The 27,320-nt window shown below is 40.8% G+C and overlaps 1 protein-coding gene across 1 annotated transcript in view; it reads left to right on the top strand.

Annotated features, from left to right (window-relative positions):
- The window catches only part of ptprn2 (protein tyrosine phosphatase receptor type N2), a 148,090-nt gene that overhangs the window by 83,471 nt on the left and 37,299 nt on the right, over positions 1 to 27,320 (top strand). The window contains exon 11 of the mRNA XM_088072113.1: positions 4,721 to 4,785. Coding sequence (XP_087928239.1) covers positions 4,721 to 4,785 — 65 coding nt within the window. The remainder of the gene's footprint in view (positions 1 to 4,720; positions 4,786 to 27,320) is intronic.

Genomic DNA, 27,320 nt, shown 5'->3' with positions numbered 1-27,320 from the left:
TTGCATGTGAATGGGCCTACTTTACACATGGAGGGTAGAACCAATATTTCCACAGCAAGGGACGAGACGGTATTATTAACTGTAATTGTCGAATGAACTGTGCCGCTGGAGAGCTCCCACCTGTTAAGGTGGTTTGCACTACAGTAAACAGAAGAGTAGCAAAAATAACCAATTGTCCGACGTGTGTAATCTGTTGAAAATGTTCTTTCCAGTTAACTAATTAACTGTTGACATTTCTAATATCTTTAAAGTTGTAACCCTTAAGATTTCAGACCTAGTTTCTATGGAGACACCCGTCGTTACTGGTAACAACAGTAAACATGGTTGATTACAGCAAACACTCTATGAGCAGCTACTTTGTCCAAAAAAAAATTAACTGGTATATCTATTTATAGTGCAGCCAAACAAACTCACATTGTTTTAAAATAGGAAGAAGTCAGCTAATTTCATACTGCAAATTGTGCAAGAACAGAGTTGGTAATTTTGTTGAGAAGTTGCTCTCTTCCCATTACTTACCCACAAATCACTTAAAAATAATCTGCCTTCAAAACATGCGAAAAAGGACCAATGTCTTGTTCTATAGATGCATTTTTGATGAATGTTCGAGGTTGCTGTGATTGTGTTGTGTGAAGAGAAAAAGAGAGAAAGAGAAAAAGCCAAGTCTTGCGAAGGAGCAGCAGTAGGAAATGTTGTGTTTGCCTGAGCAGTAACTTCAGCTGTAACAGCTCTAACACAGTGTAATGAGATTGAACTGTAAGCAGTGAGGCTGATATGAATAAGATCAAAATTAAAAACAGAAACACTGGATCACATGCTGCTGCATCGTTTCCTGTGGATCCCTTTTGTGTAGGTAGGCAGCCTGAGTCCTGTGCTTTAATGGCGAACTCCGCCACTAACAATAAAACTATTTTATAGAGAAGTAATTATAGGATGTAAATTTATTTAATAGCTCCTGCTGATAAAATGATGGCCATAGTAAATATCAAAGACTGGGTTTTATTTCATGAAAATCTTAAGAATTGTAACTTTAATTTTTTAATTCATCTGCATTTTTTTCTTACAGAGTGATTGCCAGTATTTTACTAATAGAAGTCTTTATAATTATTTTGTTTTTAATGGAATGTGGTTCAGGTCCCATTGTATTGTACACAAGTGACAGCAGCGTATTCACAAAATAATAATCACCCATTTTCACTGAATTTGTACTGAATCCTGCCATGTCATCAGACAGTTCTCTTTTTGTGTTATTATATTATTATTTCTTCAGTAAAACTGTTGCACATGTATGTAGTTTCAGTTGAGAGCACACGAAAATGGAGCACATTTTAAGCACGTGAAAAAGCCTTTTGGCGTAACCGTGCTTTTGTTGCCTGCTGAACATCAGATGATATGGCTCAATATGACTCGGAAACCGAAAAGATTAAATGAGCAGCAGGGATCAGATCTCGATATTAGAGATCAGACTAGATAGACTCCGACAATGCCTATTAAAATGGCTGGAGGAGCCTCTCTGAAATGAGACCTGACATCTCCTTTCCACAGTCTGTCAGGAGTATTTGGTGGCTAATTTGAAGCTCACAAAATCTGTGCGAGTGTCGGTGAGGAAAAAGAGGAAGAGAGTGAGCTCCAGTGGGAGGTTAATATAGGGGGTGACCAAAAAGAGATGCTGTAGACTGTTATCTGTACAGTGACAGAACAAGCAATCCATTGGCTGGCTTCTCACTGCAGCCGAGATCCATCCAGTTACCAGCTAATGAGCCCGGCAAGTACACTGTATTTACATTTAAAGTGGCTGTTGTGGGACCGTCCTTTCCCTCAGGTTGATTGGAGAGTGCTCAGCTTTGATTCGCAAGTAAATACTGACCTTCAGGCTTCTTTGGTTTTGCCATAAGACGGTTAATGTCAGCTTGTCAGTCAAAAACCCGAAGCTGCAGCCGCTGTGACGTGTATGTGTGTTGATTCCAGGCTAATCTTTCGTAGTTTGACTCATGATGTGTTGCGACCCCAGAGGGTGCCTCATTAGGACCAAAACGTTGTGTGACCTTTTAGCGGCTTCACCTCCCCCCACCACCTACGCCCTCACCCAGCTGGGCCCAATTACCTCGCTCATTACCCCCCTCCTAAATAGCACCAGGACCGTGCAGGTACTATCTTCGGAGAGGCAATATGGCTGTAACTAAATACAGGGGGAAGCAACATGAAATGAGACTTTTCTCCGCTCACCAAGGGCAGACGATTTTCTGTTTTTTCTCTCCTGTCTACTTCTTTTATGTGGCACTCTAATTTAGACTTTGAATGTATATTTGACCTTTGCAGCGCTCCCTCCGCCTCTGTTATCCTCCTTTTAGCCATCCTTTAGAAACCTCTGGCTGACACCTAAAATATAAGATGTCCCCTTTGCTGCCATGTTGATGAGATGATAGGATGATCAATGTTTGCAGGAGCCTTAATAACCAGAAAGAAAAAAGGGGAGAGAGGAAGAGTGAGGGAGATGGATGATTATCCTAAAAGTAGCGTGCTTAATTAGATGGAATGCTGCATACATTGTGGACTGAGTGGAATCATTGGGATAGATTAAAATACTAATTAAACAGGCCCTTGCCGAATTTGGAGTGTGAGGTGGGGTTCAGCTCTTCAGGGTCATTTGCATAGCCTTCATCTGGGGAAATGGGATTTAAAGGACCTGCTCTCTTTCTCTTCCTCTCTTTAACTTTCACTTTTTTTCCCTTTTCCCCATTACCAATCACATTCACATGCTAACAAACTCAATTAAAATTATGCTTTTCGTTGCACTCTATAATTTGGCATAATCTATTAAGGGCGCTTTGATTTTGTTTTTCAATATAAATGTCTCCATCAAAGTGAGAACGGGGCGTTAAGCGCAGGAAAAAAAGTCGGTGAAATGTGTGATCTTGAACAACAGATATTTAACATTGCCTCACTTTGGTTTGATTTGCATGAGAATATCTTTCGTGAACAAAGCTTTGGAAATAGCATGCCATATTTGATTAGATCAATAGATCTAAGGATCAAACTCGGGTGGTGTTTTAATTACTGCAAGAACAAAGGCAGGAGCTCAAGTTACTGTGTGCTGTGAATCTGCAAGCACTTCATCTGCTTTCTGGTAATTTTCAGTAGGTCTTGCTCGATGTGTGTGAGGATAACAGTCAGTTTTATTGCTTAGCTTCTGTTAGCATTTTATATTTTTAATCGTGGCTTTATGAATGGAAATGTTGGTATGTCCACCACTTTGCACCAGACCAAGCGACAGCGTCCAGGGCTGAAAATGAAGCCAACACAGATGCGCCAAAACCTGCAGTTCCTCTAATGGCCACTTGAGGCTGGCTCCAGAAGTGAGTAAATCCCCACAGACCCCAATGTTAAAATGCCCAAAAGGGCATGTTTACAGTCTGGTACAAATAACCTTTTAGTTTCTGTAGAGAATTTTCCTGTTCATGACAGCTGTATGGGGGGTGAATTTTTATATAATTTAGCTGTTTACATTGTGTAAAGTCTTAAAGTTAGGCATAACTAAGATTGTGGCTGCTTTAAATGCTGTCTGCTTGGCATCACCTCCGCTTATTGGCCAGATCCACTCTGTCGTCTAAATATGGTCTCTTCTGGCTGACGCGACCATGGTTACGTCCATGATTTTTTTCAGTCTATAGACCAGACAGAGATATCTCAACAACTAAAGGATGACTTGTTGTGACATTTCATACTGATTTTAATGGTTTCCAGAGAATGAAATCCAATAATTTTGATGATCCTCTGACTTTTCCTCTAGCAACACTGTGAGGTTTTGTGTGACATGTCTCAGTTCAGTGTTCCTGTCAGGATAAATTGCAATAACTTCGGTGACTGCTGGTGAACTATGGTATGTTGACCTGTACTGGCATGGCGTCTTTCTTGTTTTCCAACTACTCAAAGCGCTTTTACAGCACAGTCACATTCACACACTGGTGGCCGAGGCTACCAGGTGCCACCTACTCAGTTTAAATACGTACATGCACGCAATTTGCAGTTCAATATGCAGACTGAAGAGCCAGGGAACGAACCACCAATTTTCTGATTAGTGGACGCTCTACCTCCTCAGCCATAGCTGCCCTCAATGAGCCTGTTCAGACCTGGCTTTAGTCTGCAGCTGTGTTAGTGCAGCTGGACATATCACTGTTAGCAGAATTTAACTTGTCTCCTTCCATAGGACGAAATGAGAGATGGTCATTGAAAAGTTTGTCCAATTATAGAGCATTTGCGCACTGTCACCGTAACAATCACCACATCCTGCACTGATACTGTATCCTTGTCTGAGACACATCAGGACAGTGTTAGTATTTATACTACAAAAGACACGTGGTTGCATTTGTCCCAAATCACCTTAGAAAGTAGTTTGAGTTATCAGATCACAATGCGTGTCGGTGGCCTTTTACACCTGTATTTAGCGCTATCCGGTTGAGATCAAATTACCTTAGAAGCATGTTAATACCAGAAGACTGTTTCCTCTGCTTGATGAAGATTTTTCTGTGTGTGTGTGTGCTTGTGTGTGTGTGTGGGCCGGTCATTTTCTATGACCAGTTTGACATCTGACTCACACCGTTACATCAATTGCATCATTCTCAGTTTCACTGACCACTTGTTTTGCCTCAGGAACTGAAAAATCTGCTACTTTGTCATCCACTGCTCATTCTCAACACCTCCTCTGCTTTTGTCTCCCGTGCAGTCCAACAGAAGCCGCAGCTGGAGAGGCAGACAGGCCTGAAGATAGTGGAGGCCGGAGTTAGTGATGTAAGTTACACTCTCTAAAAATACCCATTGTTGAGCTCTGTGTGTAGAGAAAGAAAAAGAAGAGTGGGTGTGCTTGTGATTGTGTGCGTTTTCTGTTTGGGCCCATGCTACAGGAGTAACTCTGTGATTCCAACTTGTCTTGGCATCCAGATCGCACCTGCAGCTTCAGTTGTGCAGCCAAACACTAATCTGCAGCCGCAATGAATTCCAAACACACATCCTTTTAAGTGTGTTCCTTTGATTACCGTCCCCCGTGCTCATTTCCTTTAGGTCTCTAAGAGCTGTTGTCACCATGGCGAAATAAAACACAGCAAGACAAAAGCCCGATGCGTTTTGTGAAACTTAAAGTGTTGATCATCACAGCAGAGCGACAATAACCAGATTATCTTGAGTGCTGTCACTTTGTCGGGAGCCCTGATGCTCCTGTGACATATTCATTGTGGGGAATTAAGAGGAGAGCAGGAGGACACTCAGGATGATCCAGATGAAAGGAGAGTAAATGTGTATTCATTGAACACTGATAAATATTCATATGTATCAGCAGTAAGGATCTAATCAAGCACGCATTGATGCGTCATAGCCCTCCATGCTTGCCTGGTAAATGAGTTTCTCTATGGAAATGAGACAGACAGCCTTAGACCCCTGAGCTGCCCTGATCATGAGGCATGCTGGGAGCTAAATGGATGTGGCCTGTGCATCGCAGGACAGTTGCCATTGGCAACAACCGTCACACACTGTATAGACAAGATCATTTTCCTGTGTTAGTCCCTGCTATGCTGTCTCCCTTTTGGTGTCACTGCCTTTCTTCGCCCATCTGCCTCCCACTTATATCTTTTTTAGCATTTTCTCTCATCTTATTCCGCATTGTGTCTTTATCACGTTCTTCTCAATTATCTCTGATTTTCTCTTTTTTTTTCCCCTCCACTGTGACTTTTGTCCTGTTCTTTGTCTGCTTCTCCTCGCCTCCTTTTCATTCTTTTATTCCCACTCAGACTGATTCCTGCGCTTACCCAGCACTGGTACAGGGCTGTGTTTGTCATATTGGGCCTATTTGTAGATAATTAGCTACAATAATAGCCTCTCTGCAGGAGCCAGGGTGAGGGAGGGATAGACAGAAAAGGGGGAGGGAAGAAAGGAAGAATCTGTCTTCCACCTCATGGGGAGAAAATCTACGCCAGGCTGTGTTTGTAGAAATACATGTCAAGGAAAGCGCGGCATTTACTGTACTACAAATAAAGAGTTGGCAAAGTATAAACCCTGAAAACCCACTCAGAGGGTGTTTTATTAGCAAGTGCTCTAATGTGGATGTGTGTGATCTCACCAGTTTGTATCCAAGAAGTGGAGAGTTGAGGGTAAGTCGGGGAAAATAGTAGCTTTTGACGAGAGAGCCTGTGGAGTGGGCTCTTCAAATACATTAGTTTAAAAGGTGTTAAACCAAAAGCCAGCTTTCAGTAAATTTGCAGTAAATTGACCACAGTTCTGAGTGAATGCGTGCTGGAGGTGGTAGAATGGGTCTTCTTTAGCTCGCTTATTAGCGGCAAAAATAGAAATATGCTGGTAAAATTGCTCAGTGGATCCATAAGAGGTAAAGAGCAGGAAATTAAGCAAAGCATCGGCGCTGTTCTTTCCGCAGACAGTATTCTTTCCACAGGCTTGTATAAAACCATCAATGTGGTTGGTATCATTAAGTCTTATCACTGACAACTCCCTCCCTCCTTCGTTTTTATTTAAGAGGTGACAAATGACAAAACAGCTTAGGAAGATGTCCAGATAGAGCGAACGTCAATAGCTGTAGATGCGGACGAGGATAAGCAAATGTCAAAGTAGGGGGAAGGAGACATCAATCAATAGGCCGAGCAATATCTACTCCATTATGGATCGCAGGGAAGTCAGCTTCCTAAAGAGAAAAAAACAACAGAAAAATGACTACTTTGTTTTCATAATAATGTATGTATGTGTGGGGCAACGCATATCCTGAGTATTGTTCTCATTAAAAGCTGCTTCCCATGTGGGAGGTGCACTCTCATGGAAACCCAAAAGGCAAGAAGAGGTCCTCTCACAGCAATTTGTGAGTCCTGTGAATGTGTGAAAAAACGGCAAGGATGTGGGGGGGGGCAGACGGGCGAAGTGGAAAGAAATTCATGGTTGATGTGGCTGTTTGCAGCTGTAGCAGCAACTGGCTCCACCGTCTGTTTTCATACTGCATTGAAACCATACGACTTACATATAACCATGCTATTATTAGAGATGAGTACTCTCAGGCTTCCTCCACACTAATACAGTTTCCCTTTAAAGGTCCAGTGTGTAGCATTTAGGGGGATATATTGTCAGAAATGGAATATGAAATAAAAAATATCTTTAGTGTGTCCACCTGAAAATAAGAATCATTGCGTTTCCCTTTAGAATGAGCTGTTTATATTGACACTGGGAGTATAAAAATATGAAATGAAATATGAAATGTGAAATTGGCTTATATTGTGAGACCTATAAGGTATATTTGTCAAGACAACTTAAATATAAACTTATATTTTGCTGACCAGATTTGAAGATTTTAATTACGGATGGATCTTTTTATCCACCAAAGTTACAGCATACGCCACATCCATGTCAGTCACGGTCTTTATCTTAGCGTGCTCGGTGTAGTGCCAGCACAAGTATATAAAAATGTAAAACAGAAATACAGTAAGAGTAAGCAATTAGCAAATTATGTAAATATTTGAATATTTAAAATAATGTTTGCTGACTATGTAAGTAAGTAAAAATATAAATGTGAGAAATACAGTAATAGAATATTAGCACTAGTATGTGAATGTTTATATTATAATATACAAGAATATTTAAATAATAATATAAACAGATCATGTTCTTCAGAAGACCTTGAACACACTGCGGGGTCTCCTCTTAGATCGGACTGGAGATCCACCACAGCCAGCTAGACTGTGGATAATAGGCTTGGTAGTTTCCTTGGTGTGTTTATGGACTTTACAGTGCCGCTTGGGGCATCAAGTCCTTTTCCTCTGCCACGAAACCTCTGGTTAGTCACTCTGTGTTCAATAGACTGCTCCTTCTTATAGCTTACTTCTGTTTAAATGTAGGCTATAATATGGCTATTTAAGAAATATGTCTGGTAGCTGTTCTTTATAGCCGGATTATTGGCCGTCAAAAAGCAAGCCCACACTACTCCAGCGTTTTGAAATCCCTAAAATGGAGACCTTTAAAAACGCTGCTGACCCCATTTTAGTTTGAAACTCTAGGGTTGCGATTAAATCTGGACGTGCAGAAACAAAGACTTTTCAGAACAATAATGCAGACCTGCTTGGGTCTTACCAGTCATGGTGTGTCAAGCCAAGACTTTACAGCCAGGTCTATATACCTTTTGTGAGTCTATCCTTCTTGTGTACTTCTTTCCCATGTTCCCACTATTTTAAAATGAAAATATATGAATGGTGATGTGGTAGAAGAGTGGAAATAAGACCTTGCAGATAATACCAAACGTTGGTTCCTTAACCAGCATCGTTCCTAAACAGCACAGAGCTCTGTGACTGTGCATACCTCATCGCCTCCTCGTTTCTTCTTCTGTTCGGGGGGGCGGGGTTGCTCTCACTGGCAGCAATACACACAGTGGAATTGCGAAAAGAGAGAATAAAAGGGAAAGAAAGATATAAGCTCAGAAGGCATTTTTGAAGAAGACGGGCATGTCTGTCAGTCAGATGTTTTATGCAAGTGATTGCTGTAGTAGGTCAGAAAAAGACACACTGAGTATTTAAATTAATGACCTTTAAATCTTACTTAATGCTTGTGAGGTAATATGTAATCTCTGAAAATATTTTCTGAGGTTAAATATTTCTCTGCTAATACTGCCTTCATCAAGGTCTTAATGATCTGCTCGTAAAGATTTGCAGTGATATGAGTGAGCAGAAGCTTTTGCGCTGGATCTGAAATGAAATGTTTCAGCTCTGACAGCTGAGACGATGAAAGTTCACCCAAACAGAAGCTGGGAAAATAAGTAAATAGATAATAAACCTGCTTGATTAGAAAACTGCTTTGAACAGTAACAATAACCAATGACCTGTTAACTGCACATCTGCAAAGAACCAAATGTATTCCCAGATTTCCATCTCTTTCATGACAATATTTCCAAATACTCTGCACTATGGATGCACATACTGTATCTCCACATCCGGCCCGCCTGTATGAGATGGTCCCTGTGTGATTAAGTTGGTAGTTAAATTGAGATTCATTGACATTTTGACAGCGGTCTCATGTTCCAGATAACTCCGGCAAACTGCTTATGTTAAGAGGCTCTCATTAAGCATAGAATTCCCTGAGCTGCATGTCAACTGATTATTCAACCACTAAATGTAAATCATAAATGGCAGGCAGGGAGTCTGTGCACTGTGCATGTGTGTGTTGTTTGTATGTATGCATGTACAGTACATGTGTACAGTATTAATGTCTGCGTGGCTACACTGTCTGTCTTTAATGCATCCTGGTATTTAAAGGGCTTAAGTGCGCGTTTTTCTTGTTTTTACACCTGTGCACATGTGTTTAAGTCACAGGATTTCCATTTAATTTTGACTCTAGCTGCAAAAAGAAGGTCGATACAGGTGAAATAAACATTTGCTTATAATCCTGTCATGTGTCGGTCTAAAGGAACTGCTGGAGAACGCCATCATCTTGCGATGGTCGAGAGCTCACGTAGTATTTCTAATGAAAGAACGAAGTGCAGAGGCACAGAGACACAACTCATCACAGAGAAAGGTCACATGTAATGATGGCCCCTCACAATGGATTTGAAGGCTTTCTTTCCAATATCCTGTGTGACAATTAATGCAGAGACACATCCGTTTGAAAATGTTCTGACAGGCTTCCTAAAAAAATAATCTAGCGCCGCAGCTTTTGAGTAACACTAAAAATATTTACATCTTTCTATAAATGAGTATTTTTCTATAAACCATCTACATGATATATGATTCAGTACTGTGGTTTAATTGGTTTAAAAGGCAATGGTGCAGTTTGTGAGTTCAGACACACCTCTTGTATTTATCTTTTGTATCCATGCTAGTTGTTTGTTTACAGGGATGACAGTATCAGTCTGTCAGTCCACCACTTTGCTCCAGGCTTAAAAATCTTGACATTTATAGGATGAATTTACAGAAATTTGGGTACAGATATTCATGGTATGATATTCATGGGCAGACAATGTATCAGACTCATTTTTTAGCAAGACATTTTCTGTGTCTGTAGCAGAGATTTAGCCACTAAGTGTGAGCATTTGTTTTAGAAAGACATCACCGCATTTTCAGCAGTGATAGAGCCACAAAAAGTCGGCACTTTTGCAATGAGGCAAAGCTGCTTTTCGATGGGGACTGTGTCACCAAAACCGCCTTTTTTCTAGAAAGCCATCTTTGTTTGCTGTCTGGATTGAGTCACCGAACCCGTGTATTTTTTAGCTAGATGTCACTGTATTTCCAGCGAGGACTGAGCTATTAAAAGCGTGTTTCCTTGTAGGACATTGCTACATTTCCACCTGAAATTGAGACACCAAAAACATGTTTTCTAGTGAGATATTGCTGTGTTTTCAGTGAAGATTGAGCTACTAAGAGCAAATGTTTTTTACGAAATGTCGCTGTGTTGCCAGTGGGATTGAACCACCACAAGTATACATTTTTTTATTCACACTGATATTTTAAGGCCAAACATGATCTTTTCAAAACCATAAAAAGTAGTTTTTGTGCCTGATCATAACCATAGTTAACTATAACATGTTATGTTTCTGACACATAATAACTAATAAATGTTTCATGTCCATGGTTTGCTGAAACATACAATGCCAACATTTATTCTGGTGATTTGGTTGCATAGCAACTCTGGTGATCCCTTAACTTTTCATTTAACCACCCTAAAATCAAAGACCAAAAAGACCAAAATTTTGAAAAACTAATGACAATGCCCATCACATTCAGCTATGTTTTCCATTAATTAGTAAAGCTAAATTAAGATGGTGAACATGGTAAACAATATACCTGCTTAACAAAGGCATGACATCATTTCTGTAGTCACCCACAATGCACTCAACAGGATCCAATAACTTCTAGTTCAGTTCATGATCACATTGAATTTGCATTTTGTTTTGGTGGAACACTTTCTCACATGAATATTTATTTCCACTCTTTTTTTTTTTTTACATTATGCGCATGGTTGTCAGTGCAGTTTGCTTTCCTTTAATCTAACAAACCCTGAATTTTGTAGCATATAGCACTTAACAACAAATACCATGTGCAACCATCAGCGAATGCAATTCCTCCGAGCGAATGGGACAATTCATTTCAGAGGGGACTTCAAAGGAAAACCGCGCTGACCATTTCCAGAGAGAAGAGACTGATACACAGGCTAAAATAAATAAATAACTGTGATAAGAGTTGTACAAATTGATCTTGCAACAGCATGGGTATACACTTTACTTCAAAACATATTTCCCCATGCTGGTTTTTCAAGCTGTGTTTTTTTTTAAGAATCACAAGATGAGAAAAATGCATTTTTATGTTAATTTTCGAGAACTCTTATTTTCATTTGAGTGTGAATTTGGCTCCTCAGAGGAACTAAGAGCTTCTTGGTCACACTGCAGTGTGTATTTTCTACCCTTCCTTGTGCTATATGATGGCTATACGTGTACTGTATGTGTGTGGGGTTTTTTTTTTTTATCAAGCAATCATGTCCGTATCGGCCCTCAATCGCCTTTTCCACATTGACAACCTATCCAATCTCCCTCAGACACTGTAATAAACCCAAACAATGAAAAAACTGCTGCCTATAAAATTTTCAACAGTGCAGGAAGGCCAATCTGGCTGTTTTAAAAGTGGCTAAAATGCCATTACTGTGGCAGATCTGGATGTGAAATGTCATATTGGAGCAGCCCCACTGTGCCTGCAGCCCTGAGTAACACTACCTCTTTGGAGACTCCAGCTGCCTCCCACTGATGAAAGACCGTCCAGCAGCTCCGTTTCTCAGCAACCTTTTACCATCACCTGACCTTTGGACTGCAGAAATGCCTTTGATACCATGCCATGCAGTTTGGTATTTGCCTCTCTATATATTGTGACGTGTGCTTTCCCCCTGGTAAGGGTGAACATGTCTGTTTTTAATGAGTGTCAGAATGTTAAGTGTTTACTCTCCTACCTTTTGCTGCTTTTATGTTCTGCTGCCTTTGTTAAAGAGAGGTATGGGTACTGTGTGTAGTTGACAGTGGTATTTTTTACTCAGCTTGTTGAAGGGCAATACCTCCGCCTTTTATAAGGAATTAAACAAGATAGGTTTTTTTTTCGGCGGTGTACTCATCTCTTCTTGGAAAAACAAGCTCAAGGCCGAGGTGTTCTTGAGGGAGTTATGGAGGTTTAGATAAAATTAAAGCAAAATACACTGATGAAAACCCTTACACTGTTATAAATCACCAATCTGTGATGTTCAGTGCTTTCAAATATTTCTTGTTTTCCAGACAGTGGTTTCCTGTATTTCTCACAATAACCCAGCAGATGTCCAGTGTTTAGCATTGTTTCTTAAAAGCTGTAAGGTCTTGGGTTCCAGTTTGCGCTTCTTTCTGTGTGGAGTTTGGCTGCCACTATCAATTACTCTCATTACTGATGGTAATCATTTCTTGAGATTGACTGCGTAATCTTTTTGTCTTTAATATGGCAGAAATATGTGAAAAATGGAAGTACTCAGAGTAGGTAAAAAAAAATGCATACAAATTTAGATTAAAAAAAAAAACCTGTGATTCTCTAAATTGATTTAAAATATGTAATTATGATAATTAGAAATATAGCTCTCTTGAAATGTTTTCCCTAGCTTTTTAAAAAAAATAATTTTATAAATCTTTTAATTTCTTGCTCTTTTCCTTTTTATTTATTTTTTTAACAAGGTTTTGATAGCAGTTAAACCAATTTGCTTAGGTTTCAAAGGTTTAAATACTTGTGAAAGGCGTTTGACTACAGCACAAGAAAAGTGATGTTGATCCAGCTTTCAAAGGGTGTTGCAGCTCTGGAGTTTCACACGTTTCCTCACATTAGTTTACAAACAGTAAGTTGATTTTTTGAAGTGCTAAAGTGGTTTGCCTCTTTGTCTTCACCCTGTGATTTGCCAGATGCACACTGGGATACTCTCCAATAAGCTTCCAGAGCAATAAGTCAGAATAGTAAATAAAGAGACGTTTGGCAGCTCTGTCTTAAGTTGTTGGAGGTCGAGAGAGCGATACTTTCAGTAAAAGCATAGTTCCAGCACGAGATTTGTTTTTGCAGCCGGAGTTCTGATCTGTTCTAAAATGCAACATGTCCTCGTGTATCTGCTTTGCATTTTGGACAGCTGAGGCTACTGTCAATGGAGATATTTTAAATTCTGCCTCTTTCACAGTGGGTTTCTGACTGCGTGTTTATTAAATGTCAATAGAAAATGGCGGTTCTATAGAGAGAGAGGCTTTAGAGCGCTGACTCTGACATGTTCACTCCAGGACCTGATGTTTACTGTTGATGGTTTCGATTGAGGAAAAAAAAAAGCTTTTTTTATTAGTCATAGTTGCCATGCTGTGGTGTCACTGTCATGCCATCTGCTGTTGGACAATTATAAAAGTTTTTTTTTTTTTTTTTAAATCACAGTTAACCCTTCAATCCTGGATACACATGAAGCCTGAGTAAATTGGTGTGCTGTCTTTAAAAAAATGTGGAAAAAGCAATGAGCAACTTGGATATAAATGTTCAAGAAATTGCAAGATTATACTAGAAAAAATAAACTATCGTAAAACTATATTAATAATTTAGATTTATTTATTTATTTGTTCTTTATTTATTTTGTTTTACTCATTTTCAATTTAGTTTTTTTTTTTTACTAATAAATTGCTAATTTTTGGGGTCATTTCTTCTTTCATAGCTTATTGCCTTCTTCCCTTGTTTTTGAAAGAAATTGAGCTAATTTGCTCAAGTTTGAGGGGGTTAAAGACTAATTATTCCTGACATCCAGGGCAGAATTTTCTGTGGTTTAAGCCTTCAGCCAGAGACTGACTGGACACCCCGCTGTTTCGCCTCTATCCTCGCCTCAGCAAATTCCCTACGGTGATCGTTGAACTCAACTCTCCCTGGTGTAGGAAAGTGTATGATTCTGCTGTTACATTCTAGTAGTACTTGGTTGACTGCTACGGAGCTGACTGCAATTTTAAAAAATAATACTACATGGAAAGACAGCCGTATTAATCTTTTGAAACAATGGCTCCCGAAACGCAGACAAAGATAGATAGGCTTCTCCTTTCTCAACAGCAATCTTGTTTTTTTGCACCTGAACAGACCTACCACCCACAACAGAAAAGGATTGGATGAGGATTAGCAGCTGTTTTTGGTAAACATAACAATCCCAGCTAACAGTTTTGGCTGGAGTTGGTGGTGTTTAGGCTGAACTTCAGATCTAATCTAGAGGAGGATTTGCAAACATTGAGTCTGAACTCTGATATCGTGTAAGTTTAGCTAATAGTTAACTGATGGCATAGATTCTGGTTTTTGGGGTTCGACTCATAGGAAGTGTCTGATTCGTACACTATACCTGCTTTGCCCGTGATTGATTGGCCCCCTTATTAAGGCTCAAGGTAACTTGTAAACAATGCCACACTTGTTTGAACAAAAGGCTGTTTCTGGTAATTTGTCGACTGGCAGCAGCAGCAGTGGGGTTGAGGGCTGCCTGCCTGGAGGGGCGGAGGGGGGACCTGCGGTGCCCACAGCTGGATAGCATGGCAGAGGTTTTAAATGTCAGCATTGAAGGGGGATGCGGCTGCCATTTGGCCTGACAATCTGCATGCCGAGGGACTGGCAGCGGGATGCAGGGGCAGGGTGCTCCTGGTCCCGGCCACAGAGCTCTCACCTTCTGCCATTTATCATGCGGCTACTTGCCTAGTGCATCTGGCACCTTAGCATTGACAGCAGCAGGGAAAGCAGTTGCTGCAGGCAAACCGGTGGCCCATGGTAATTTTTTTTTAACATCACAACAAAATTAGGGCAAGTATTTGTCTGAGTAAATTAAATTCAGATGTTCTATAGAGCTTAGTTGTTGGAAATTCAATAGAAATTAAATAAATTTTAGAATGAATTGTAGTCATATCTTCATCCTGATGTATAAATTAGTCATAGCTATCTTCTTAGAAAACACCACATTTTTAGTTTGCAGTTGATGTGAAGCAGATTAATTATTGCTCAGTGAGCGCACAATATGGAAACCACTTTGCTCTCAGCAAATTAAATGTAATCAACTGTCATATCATCTTTTATTGACTTTAATTGACTGTAATTGTGAATCCTGCAGTAACTGCTGGTTACTTTCTGCATGGCAAGGTCAACTAAATTGCTTGATGAGCTGTTATGGTCTTTTATATGATGACCTTGACTTGGGAGGGTGGATGAATATCTTCCCTCTGGTGATAAAGCATGAAATGAAACTAGACCACTTAGCTTTACAGCATCTACTGCCTGAATTTACTGCTTGAAAGTACCATGCTGTAGTGGGCTGGCAATATTTAGACATGGACAAATATATTTAAATGGCACATTTTCTGTATATTATGCCTCTTAAGTCAACTCATAACTACAAGATTTAAGTTGAAACAGCTACTGGTGTATCAGTTTCCATTACGTGATATTTCTCTCAAAGTAGATGTTTTAACTCATAAAAGAAAAAGTTGAAAATTGTCAGTAAATAGCCTATATTTTTAATGTATTTATCACAAACATATCAAATTACAAACACATGATGTATCTATAAAATGTCAAAGTTTTAGTAAGAATTAGCCAATGGATTTTTAAAGAAACAGTGTGTAAGATTTATGGGTATTTAGTGGCATCTAGTGGTGGTGATTGCTGATCGTAACCAGCTGAAACTTCTCCCACGTACAATTTCTTCAGGGTTTTCTGTTCAGGAGACAGACCTTTGCAGAAATTAGCGTCCCCCTGGTTCCCTCGTCAAAAAGCCTGTGGGATTTTTCCACTGGATTTTGGATCATTGCAGAAAATAAGCTCTTTTGTGAACAATTGTTAATACATGTTTTGGTTAGCAAGGAGGTCCTCACAAATGAATACCACTTTAAGGATTATTTAAACTTAATGCAATTGCTACTACTATTAAAAAGCTTTTTTAAGGTTATTAACAAACTACACTACAGTCGCACAACGTAACGCTACCACCACAACAAGGTTGTAAAGCCGTGTTACGCGTGGTTTGAGGTGGTGAAGTTTTGTAGTCTCCTTTAGCCACTTTTAAGCAACTGACATTTTGAGACACATAAAAGCTTCAAAGTTGGCAAGTGGGGTATTTACTGGCATATTTTATGTTGTAGAACAAAACATGAAAGTCCCTTAAGCTTGTGTTAGCCACGGACCTTATTTCAGGCTTCTAACCAAAAACCCATTCAAAAAACCCATTGACTTTGAGATGAGGGAAATGCTTACTCATTTCGTTTGAGGACTCATTCTTCGGGTACTCTATAAAAGGCTCATTCTAAGGTAGCAAAAACAATTCTAATTTCCAGGTAATTATACACTAAAAAAAAGCATAATTCTTGTATTAAATTCCATTTCTGTCGATCTGTCTCCCTAAATCCTACACACTGGATCTTTAAATGGTTCATTTAGCTCAAGAAGCAGGAGAATTTTCTCCTTAATCCTTCAGTTAAGAGTAACCATATTTGGAGAGACATGGTTTCCTCTGGAGAGCAACAATATATTGAATAAATCAAAACTACAGCAGAAACATGCAGAAAAACTAAAACTTAGATTTTTTTTCTTTACCTGGATCTGCATCTTGTATTTAATTTTGTCTAATATCTGTCAATAACTAAGACTAATTAGGCCCTTTAGCCATGAACTGAGGACATTTCTTTAACATGTTTTCTGTAATATATGTTGTCTTTCATCCTAAAATATGATGCAATAATTGCGAATGTGGCGTACATGTGAAGGTAAAAAGCAGTGGCAAAGATCAAACATCTGATAGTGTGCTGTGAACTGGAGAAGCATCCTGCTGCGATGAGGTTTTTGCTTTACATATCACAGTCATGTCCATGTGTGCATGGTTGCCAACATGCCTACTTACATTCACAAACATGCTCATCATGTTGGGTGTTTGCTGCAAATGCGCAGATGCAGCTAACACCCAACAGGTGCAGGTGGATATCTGTATAAAAATAGGATTACCTGCTCATAAACAGGATCTGATAAAAGTACATCGAGTACATGGCTGCAGCTTCAAAACATGCACAACAACAGTTTGTAAATCAGTGATGAATAAAACTTGGACAAATTATTTAACAAACTAAACGTCTCACTCTTTGAGACTTTATCTGTGTAATTTTGACAAAAAAGAACATAAAATGTGTCATTTTTAAAGCTTCATCGACATGAAGAACTAATAGAAGGAATTACATTTCTTTGTTGGAAATCACAAAAGGCAAAAAGATCTCGCAACTCAAGTTCATGAACACATGCAATCACATGTCAGTCACCATTCATTACATTATTCACTTTGAAGAAGGAGGAAAAAAAGAAATCATCACAGCCTCACAAAAAGTCATATGGTGTAATTATGTTTGTGGGTGAAAATAGGCTAGATTGATTATATGCATTTACAATAATGAGCCGTCAATGTATTATTACGTTACAGAGCCATCAAAACCTTGACATAAATCATAATTAATTCTGCCTTCAGAATTTCTGATCAGCCGTACTTTGTATTGTTGTCAGAGGTTGCGGTGTGAAGCGATGGGAGATGTGAGCGGCGAACAGGCGGCTGATACCGTACTACAGCTGTGGCAGCAGCCTCATTAGGGATTCACAGAGGTTTCTTTCGACGAGCAGTGCTGCTTGGTTTGGCTCGGGGGCAGACTACTCTTATAAATCTGCTGGAGCTGCGAGACAGACAGACAGAGAGCGAGACATGCAGGGAGGCGCTGGCCAGGCAAAGTGTCAGCTCTGTTCGTGCAGAGGATTGTTTTGCAGTGCCAGGCCCCTGACTCTCCCCCAGCTGATTGGTGTGGCTTCATTAGCATGGGCTGTGGCTCCTCCGATTTGCAGTAATTAAAGAGAGAAATCAGAGCGCTTGCCTCCAGTCCAGACACAGCCAGTGCCTGTCAAGTGAGATCGCCATGGAACAGATCTAGCCCTCCTGGCCGCCTGCCACTCCGAAATCCCCCCCTTGTCCCTAAAGTAAGAGGGAGTCTGGAGGAGAGGTGCGGGTTGTTGGCGTCTGTGCCAAGTTACCCCCTAAGTAACCCCCGGGGTTACACAGGCACACACGCCTCTCCCCGCGGGCGCATGCTGGGCCGGCGTTGCCATAGTGATAACAGGGGAAAATGTTTAATGGAGACACTGATGAGAATTTATGAGGCTGTGGCTGCGTGCGTTTACAGGGATACGACCCTTAGCCTATCACACGCTGCCTCCTGTGGTTCTACATGTATATCTTCACTTACACAAGCTGGAGCTGATCAACTGGGCGTATGCTCGGGCAGGACGCCTCAATATGCTGCCAGTCCGGCAACACACAGGTACAGCTGGAGGCACAAGGTGTTGGTTGCCCAATAAAGTTAATCCAGTGTCATCAGAAAAGTATATTGTTTTCATTAAGACTAAACTGGAAGAATCAGTACCTTCTAATCCCCTGAGAGGCATTCTCATCGTGGCAATTTAAATACAAATTGTATTTAGGTGCTTGTATGCTCTCGACAAAATTAAATTTGGTGTTTTCATACAGGCAGAAATGGCAAAAATGTGACCATTAAAGAGCTTTGAATGTCAAACATGGCTAGCCGCCCATCAATACACTCTCCACTTTAACTAATGGAGCCATTTGATTGGGTTTTTTCACTGGGGCTGCCCCTTAAAAGTCAGAGATTCAAATCATCAAGTCGGAACAAGTCGGATTGATTTGCACTTTACTTCTGGGGACATTTTGGTCCCCAGATTTTGCTGTGAAGCGAATGCTCTTGATTTTCACACTACTCTTTGGTACAGGGAACTGCAGACTCACTGCAGCGACAGGGAAGAGCAGTAATTTTGCACTGTAAGGCTCTAAGATAACGTCTTCTTCTCTTTTCTGCTTAGAAATGGTGAATGTACAGCTCACAGCAACTTAATACAACATGGTCTCTGGCTTTTTTTTGATATCTAGTGTCAACAAAAAATGTTGTTGCACATTTCCGATTGATCGTCACCACCATCAGCTTGTTTCCTGTATTACATGAATGCTGCTGTCACACTGAATTTCCCAACTGAGTCTGTTTCGTTTTGGTTTTTGGTTTTTGGTTTTTCATATTAGGTTTTAAAGTAACTTGATATGAAAAACGAACAAAACAAATGATCAAATATTTGTATTTAACGGCCAAATCGGATTCAACTGGCATAATTCTTAGTCAGGTACAGCCCTATTTTCCACCCTAGTTCTTTTTAGGCTTCTTGTTGCCAGTTGCTTCGGTAGTCCTAGTCCTGCAGACTCCTGTATCTGTCATGGACACCACTGAACAAACAGGCCAGGGGTTCTCATGGAGTGTGTTGGCATTTGCTGGGGATGCCATCTTCAACAGCAGTTGAACAGCCCTTGAGAACAAGCCAAATTTGATTCATTTAAAGTACACTTCTGACCCGAGTGTGGACACAAATTGAGGGCCATCTGGAGTGTGAAGTCCTTTGCACAGTTATAAACTGATAAGTATATTTTTCACCTTAGCAGACACAACATAAAGGGCCACAGATGCATACCCTGTCATCTAGTATAAGGGCACCTAGTAGTTCTTGACTAACGTGACATGCCAGATGGTTTGTTACGCAGAACCATCTGAGAAGCTGTCATTGGAAAGTGTTTGGAAAAGGGCAGGTACTTTAAAAAAATACTTGGCAAGTGATTGGATGAACCATCTGTCTATCACCGTCTATCCTGAGCCAGTCAGGAGAAAAGCAAATACATCTTTCCCATTGAGAAAAGCTCTCGGTGCCTTTCTCTGCTCCTCTTAAACAAGATAAGATAAGGTATTGAAATAAGCATATTTCATATATGCTATTGCAGCCGCTGCACTCGCCTCTGTGTCTTGTAACATACACCTAAGTTTGACTCGCTGGATGTAGACTGTGGCTATAAGCCGGCCATTGGCAGGCTATTAAGGCCAGCTACTTAATACTACACACACCTGGATCGCATCCATAGCTGCCAGCAGCTTCTTGCAGGAATGATTGGTCCAAATCATTGCAGATACAAACACATTACATGAAGCCTGATAAGAGGAATTTTCATGTGATCGTGAGTATCTAGCTGCAGTGCAATGTAATTACCTGATAGCCAACAATACAAATGTACCTACAGTTCAATCTTAACTAACTTAGGTGATTATAAATTCTTTAAATTCCTGTCAAGACTTGGCCCAGGCATGTCAGACTATACATAACTTGCAGCAAACTGTTTGTACATTTTCCTACAAAAAGTAATTCATCTCAGTTCATACATATCCCGTGTATTGTGACAAATGCACTGATGGGAGTAAACAAGGAAGCAGTCCCAATGTTGGTTTTTCGAAACATAACCACAGTGACTGTACTTGCTTAAACCCCAAGATGCCCAACCATGTTTCTTTTAATAAACCTAACCATAGCAACTTTAATTGCCTAAAATAACCTCTGTAATAGTATATTTATTAAGTAACTGTACATTAACAATGTAACCTCATTGGTGGGGTGCCAATTTGTATGATACCATATGAATTGTTGTGCATGCATGTTTGGAGAATTATCATATGACCCATTCTATGGGAAAACATTGATTGCAGTTTTTTGTGACCTGAATGAAATGCAAAAATATCAACACCCATGGTGTCCAAAGTATCATGAGGCATGTTGTAGATGTTGACGAACTGGGCAAGAAAAGGAAAAAATATATATATGAACTTCCTTGAAGGCAGAAATAGGTTCTCCCCCACTATTGACACACTACATGAGATAAAATGACAAATTATCTCGTCCAATTGTCATTTTTGTTCCTGACACCTCATGCCTCTTGAATCAAACCATTATCAAGCTGATCTTCCATTACAATGAGTTAAGGAAGCACACTGATGCAGCTGTCTGGAGGGTGCACTGGAAAAAGCACTCATCCAACACGACCTGAGTTCAATCCCCAACAGCAGCGCATCTCCATTTCTCTGAGGTTGTTGCTTGAATTTAAACTCTTTGGACAATCAAATTCAGACCCACTGTGCTATGTTCAAATAGCCACGGAGAAATATGGTGTTTCAGAGGCTTTCAGATGTTATGTGGACCCAGGTGTGGAGAGGACCCATCCTATTGAACCCATGAAGTCACTCTGTGCTCTCCTCTGAACACTTCTCTTTGTCCCTTTACTGTCAGTCTCAGTATCAGAGTCTCCCAGCCCACTAAGTCTCTTGTGACTGGGGTTTCAATTATGAATGCTACCTTTGACTACCTCTGTTATTCCGCGGCAGCCCACATATCCCTGCCTGCCACCACTCATGTGTGACTTGATGTATTGTCTCACTGTTTTCCCCCCTTTCAAAATTAATTGCAGTTTTATCTCTCCCCAAGATAAAAAAAAAGCCAGCCGAGAACATAATAGTCTAAAAGTAGTGTGGATTCTATTCAAACAAAACAATTAAAACCTTGGTGTTTTCCTCGCTGTTTTTGACTGCGGACGTGTTGGATGAGATTTTTAGTGGCGCTCTTTCTTTTATCTCTTCACACAATAGAATGAAGTATTACCTTCAATTACCTGTCGTGATTGGGTTTTGTTTTAGCAAAGTGTGGATCACATCCCGGACCTGACCATTTTATTTGGTATCTAATGACTTTTCACCTACAGTATCGTAATATCCCTCATCAAAATCTAATTACATCTGGAAAATAATTCTTGTCTTTGTGATTAATGCAAATCTGAACATAATTTGCTCTGTCTCTGACCACAGTGCAAACACCTTCACTGATACTGATATGATTTTAGTTCAGTTTTTAGGTGTGAGCACCATTTACTAACTTACTTTAATTAATTTTGGCTGGCGGTTTAGCAAACATGAACATTATCATTGTCAGACATATTGCTATTGTCAACGCAGCTGCAGGTAAAAAGGATCATTACTGTCAGCTAAAACCAGGTGGGAGTTACGGCTGCACCTCGAACAAATTAAGAAAAAGAAGTTGAAGTAAATCAACTCCAATTTCACAAACATAGTTGACGGCTTGGTCTTGTTTGGAGTTAAATAATCCAGTATTGAAAGGGAAGATCAGAGCTTATATTTAAAGCTACTCTTTATCTCGAATAACCACTCAAATGAGCTTTTCTGTGTGTTATCGACAACAGAGCCTAACAAGGCCTTTGATTACAAGTTTTATTTTAATGATTGTTAAGCAGTCACCATCTGCCATAGCAGAGCAACTGTAACTATTCTGTTGAAGGGGTGCACATCGGGGCACAGCAAGAGGGATATTCTACATTTAACAAACAAACAAACAAAACCTGCAATAGAAATTTTGGAAGCCAATCGCAACAGAGTTAATTAGCTAGCCAGCTACAGCTGATAAGAGTGGGAATCACTAGAGGCCCCGCACTACAATATTTTCATGATACTTAAGTCATGATACAGTATTGTTGTGTTTTAAATGAGTATTGAAATAACAAGTTGCAATATATTACAACTTATTACCTGACCTCAATCTCTGATGCACTCCCTGGGAGCCTTGGGAAGAGGGACAGTGACTTATGGTGGAAAAGGGACTTGTGGTGCATTTCATTTGGTCTGGAAAGTCAGAATTTCCAAGTTCCTGGTTGGAAATTTCAACTGTAACACCCCCCTGAAGTTGGATTTCTGACTGAAAAAGTGGAAGGAATTTCCATTTGTTGATATAATGGTAACGGCATCCCGGAGCATAAACAGCAGAAGCAGAAGGATACCTAAAATAGACGCTTAAATCCGCTGACAAAGCGGCAACATGTGACGAGTTGGGGTTGGACTGTATTAGTTGTTATCGACAGATATTTCAAACAATAACTAACTTGACTTGAACTGGTGTTGCCAGCGTCATGGTTTTCTTTGACTTCTTGTACTGGAATGCGATCAACTTTGTTCCAGTGTCATTTCCAGTTCAGACCTCTGACTTCCAGCGATATATTCAACAGAAAGTCACTTTGGGTGACCTTTAACACCATCGGATACAGATGAGTTCATAAAATATTGCCTGTTCTCTCCTTAACCTACATATCATAAATCTCATTAAAACTTAAGTACATTTTGTACATGCAAAGCAATCAAAACAAGCCTTAAATATGTATCACTTTCTTGTCATCCTCATAGATTACAACAACATTTTTTATCACTTTACAGATGTGATGTGATTTTCTACTCCAGGCGATGACGCCACAACACTGTCTTTTTGAAGTGCACATTGTTGTGCATGTGTGTGGGTTTGCCTCTCCGCTTTAAATATAGTCAAGATGACAGGCATAGCATTTACCTTGATGTTTACTGCTTTGAACTACTTGGCATGGGCAATGCCTGGGCTGGGATTCACATAAGAAAGAGCACTATTTGAACAAGCCCATCTGGGGAAAATACCAGAATGACATGGCTGACACACACACAGGCTTTGAATGGTTGCTCTCTGAGCAAGTGATGAGCATGAGACACAGCAATTCAGATGTTTCAAGTAAAACCCAGAAATGGGACCTTTTTGTGTCTTTGAACATCATCCATTAGGAAGCATGGTGTTTCTCTCTCTCTCACACACACAGACACAATGTATTTAAGACATTCACCTCAATGTTAAGTATCTGCACCTTAAGTGATGTGTAAAGGGGAGTTTAGACGGCAGAGCAAGGTGTCACCTTTTCATATTATCTCCGTTTAAGTGCTGTTTTATGACTGGCAGGCAAAATCAAACTGCAGTAGCTCAAAAATACACCAAAATCACAGCACCATCCTTTGAATCCAAGAACAATTTCACACCAAACTTCTGCCAGTAGCTTTGTGTCATTTTAAATGTTTAAGATAAGCATGGAAACAGAACATTTAGAGTAAAACCCAGATGATGCTAAATCTTTTCCTCTCACACACGTCTTCTAATATTACTTCAGCAATAACAATAACAGCTGGTGGATCTGATAAAAACCCCCAAACACCCAAATGTGTTTTGTTTTGCATACATTTCTCCCTGCATTACAGTTTGGAGCTAATCCTCCAACACCTTCCCAAATGGAGCCGCAGCAACACTCTTGCTCAGATATTATTATGAATAATTTATTGCACCCCATTTCAAAGAGCCGAGCAGAAATCCCAACTATTTTTGGTGTAACGGTATCACGCGTTAGTTAAGTCTGCAGGTACACATTGCAGCTGTTGTACAGAAGCAGTGTAAACGGCATTAGCCTCTCGCTGATGTTGTTATGGTGTGATTGGTATGTGGTCCAGTGGCTCAGTGTGTGACTGGGCTGCTTCTGTTTGCTCAAATATATTACAATCTGGCTTTTCTGCGTCCAGAAAGACAAGTCCTTGCAAGGAAACACCTATGCATGTACATTCAGATTGCACACACAGGCACAGACATGTTAATGTATTGTGCAGCCTGTATGTGCAAGCAAATATTTAGTTATTGTCTCTTTATCCATTTCCTCGACTGCACAAGCATCAGTGGATGCCTCTGCTCTGCCATCTCAGGTAGTGCACTTGATCATGACATTTGTTTAACATTCCTCATCCCCACCTCTCTCAGCGACACGCTGAAGTGCCGCATACCTCTTTCTCCCGTTGTTTGAACACGCTCGCTCGCTTCTCCATCTTTTTTATTAGAAATGTGAAATGTGTCATGGAGGCAAACACCGGAGCAGCGCAGGAGAGGAGGACAGATAAGCCTGGCAGGACTCACGCTGACTGTTAGAACATGTGTTACCCCCGAGGAAGTACTTACTGCAGAAACACATAGGCGTGACAGCGTCTACGAACATCGTCAGTGACCACAAGAGTGACTCCAGTGTGCTCCAGAATTTGAGGATGAATCGATGCACGTCAAACCTCCCTGGTGTGATAACCATTAGCGCTGGCCTCGCTGGAGGATGTGACATGAGTTGTGAAATCGTACTGTGTAGTGCGTAGTAGTGGCTGGAATGTGTGAAAACGTGTCCATTTACGCAGAGTTCAAGGGAAGGAAAACAACAGGTGCCAAAGTCTTTCCTTCAAATAGCAGGTGAAGATGGTGTCTGGTAGACATTTTCTTTTTTTCCCCATCGACTGCGGTGTCAGGGGAATACCCTTGTTTGGATGAGTGTGGATTTAGATAGGGCTGACAGGCAGGTGACCAGGGTATCTCATATGAAAAAGAGTGAACAGGGCTCTCTTCCAGTTCACCAGAGAACAGGACAGATATGATCGTATGCTTGACTTAATGTAAGGACTGATATTCTGGGGATTAACTTCCGAGGCCACTATTTATTTATTCCCAGCAATAAAACCACTCACCGGCAGTCACGATAAAAGTCTCCCACCATGTGCTACTCTCGCATCCGTCTTGCATTCGTGCAACAGCGAGCACTGCAGCCGATTCTTGTATTCAAACTGAATGCTGCAAGATAAAAATTTGCCTCTGCAGACGACGGGTGGTCGCACCATTTTTGTGCCCTCTGGCAGGCGAAAGAACTGAATGCGGATTCTGAATAATTCCTGATAAATGAGGATGCAAGTGTGCAGAAAGCATGACGTAAAAAGTGTCACTCCATGACACATAAGGAGGGGAGCACATTTAGCTTTTTTTAAGGGAACAAAAACAGCATCAAATTACCAAAATGCACAGAAATTTTCAATTTTGCTGCATTTTCACACACACGGTCTTGAATTGAAGGTTTTTAGCAGACGCTAAAAAAAAAAAAAAATTGTTGAGTCAGTTTGAGTGTGTTCAGCTTCAGATTTAGTCCCCATGGGCCGCCTGGTTTTGCTTTTTGAAGGTGGGGTGGCGTCCGATGCAGCCACGGACCCAGGCTGGACAGCGAGCTCGTTTTTGTTCTCCCCTTCACATTGCCAACTCCAGCTGTCACACAGAGGGACAATAGAGAAGAGGAGGGGGTGCTCTCTGAATGGAAAAAATAAACTGGAGAGCCCCCCGTCACACAGCCCCCCTCCCCAAGACTCGTCATCTGCATTTGACAGGACCCCCGTTCTCCTCTCTTCACCGCCCCTTTTCTTTTTCTTTCTCCTTTTCTCTCCCTGTGCTCTCCATAATCCCCCTTTCTCTCTCTCCCTGCTAAGTGCAGCTGTTGCTCTCCATTGGATCATTTTTTTTTCAGACTGATTGCTAATTAGGATAGCTTTTTGGTGAGTTTTATCTTTAAAACTTGTTAAACTTGCAATTTTCTTCCTTTTTTTCCTTTATTCCAGCAGATCTTAGGGAGGAAGCAGAGAAAGGACTTAGCCAATTATACACAGTTTACTTTAGGCTGAGCATTTTTCAGACTGCACCCAGTGTCCCATGCAGCATTCATATAGTTTACAACTACTGTACTGTGTGGTAGCCTCTTATTATAGTGCTCACTTCAGCTTTGAATGCAAAAGCCTACTTTGAAGAATAGACTGCCCCATCTCCCTTATTCTGCTCACATAACTGAATCCCTGGGAGAGGGAGCAGAGGAAAAGGAGAGCCTGAGAAAACAGCAATTCACACACCAAACACAGAGACCCCTAGTAGCTCAACAAATGAGTGTCTAGCCCTATGTCCATTCATATCGCCCCTCGGCCCGCAAGCCTATTAGCCAGGCATCGCTCCTTGAACATTCACTGTCGACAACATGTGGAGGCATCGCTATAGCAACCAGTGGATATGACATGTGCAATGGACGGGGACTCCTGAGCTGCTGAATATAAGGAGGGGCTCAGCCTTAACTAAATGATCGCAAAAAACCCAACCCCACCACCTCCCCATCTCTTTTCATTGGCACAGAGGCGCTGAAAGGACTCACTAGTGGGGCTTCTGCACATTCTTCCGAGGCTCGGAAAATCAGGCGGGCATATCCCACATTCTTCTCCCCTTTTCTTATTCTCTCCGACTCTCCCTTTTTTTTCTTTTTCTTCATCTTCGTGTTGAAGCCGCGGTCTTTTGTTGGCGCTGGGGGACGCAGGGGAACTTTTTTTGGAGAAGCGGACTGAGTGGGCGGCCGGGACGCACAAACGCTTCTTGGAGCTGCGGCGGGCGTCAGTGGTTAACCATGCTCTCTGGAATACAGGACACAGCATCCTCCTTTTGCTGCGAAATGTGCGATCTGCCCCGCGACGTGGATTTAGGTAATTATCTGCTGGCTTGAAATGTGTGTCTGTCTTTTTTTCTCGGTCGTGTTCAGTGTGCAAGTTTTAATGCGTCAAATGCGTAAAAGGCGCCTGAAAGGACCAGCTTTGAAAACTTGTCATGAATTGTATCATCGCGTTGAAAGCTGGTTTCCGATGTGATTGAAAACGATTTCTAGTGTGTTGCAGCATATTTTAG

The sequence above is a fragment of the Plectropomus leopardus genome, chromosome 21, assembly GCF_026936395.1.
Source record: "Plectropomus leopardus strain MGB_pleo_1.0 chromosome 21, ASM2693639v1, whole genome shotgun sequence".
Classification (NCBI taxonomy): domain Eukaryota; kingdom Metazoa; phylum Chordata; class Actinopteri; order Perciformes; family Serranidae; genus Plectropomus; species Plectropomus leopardus.
Note: the sequence above shows the minus strand (reverse complement) of the source record. Positions and strands in the feature narration are given on the sequence as shown.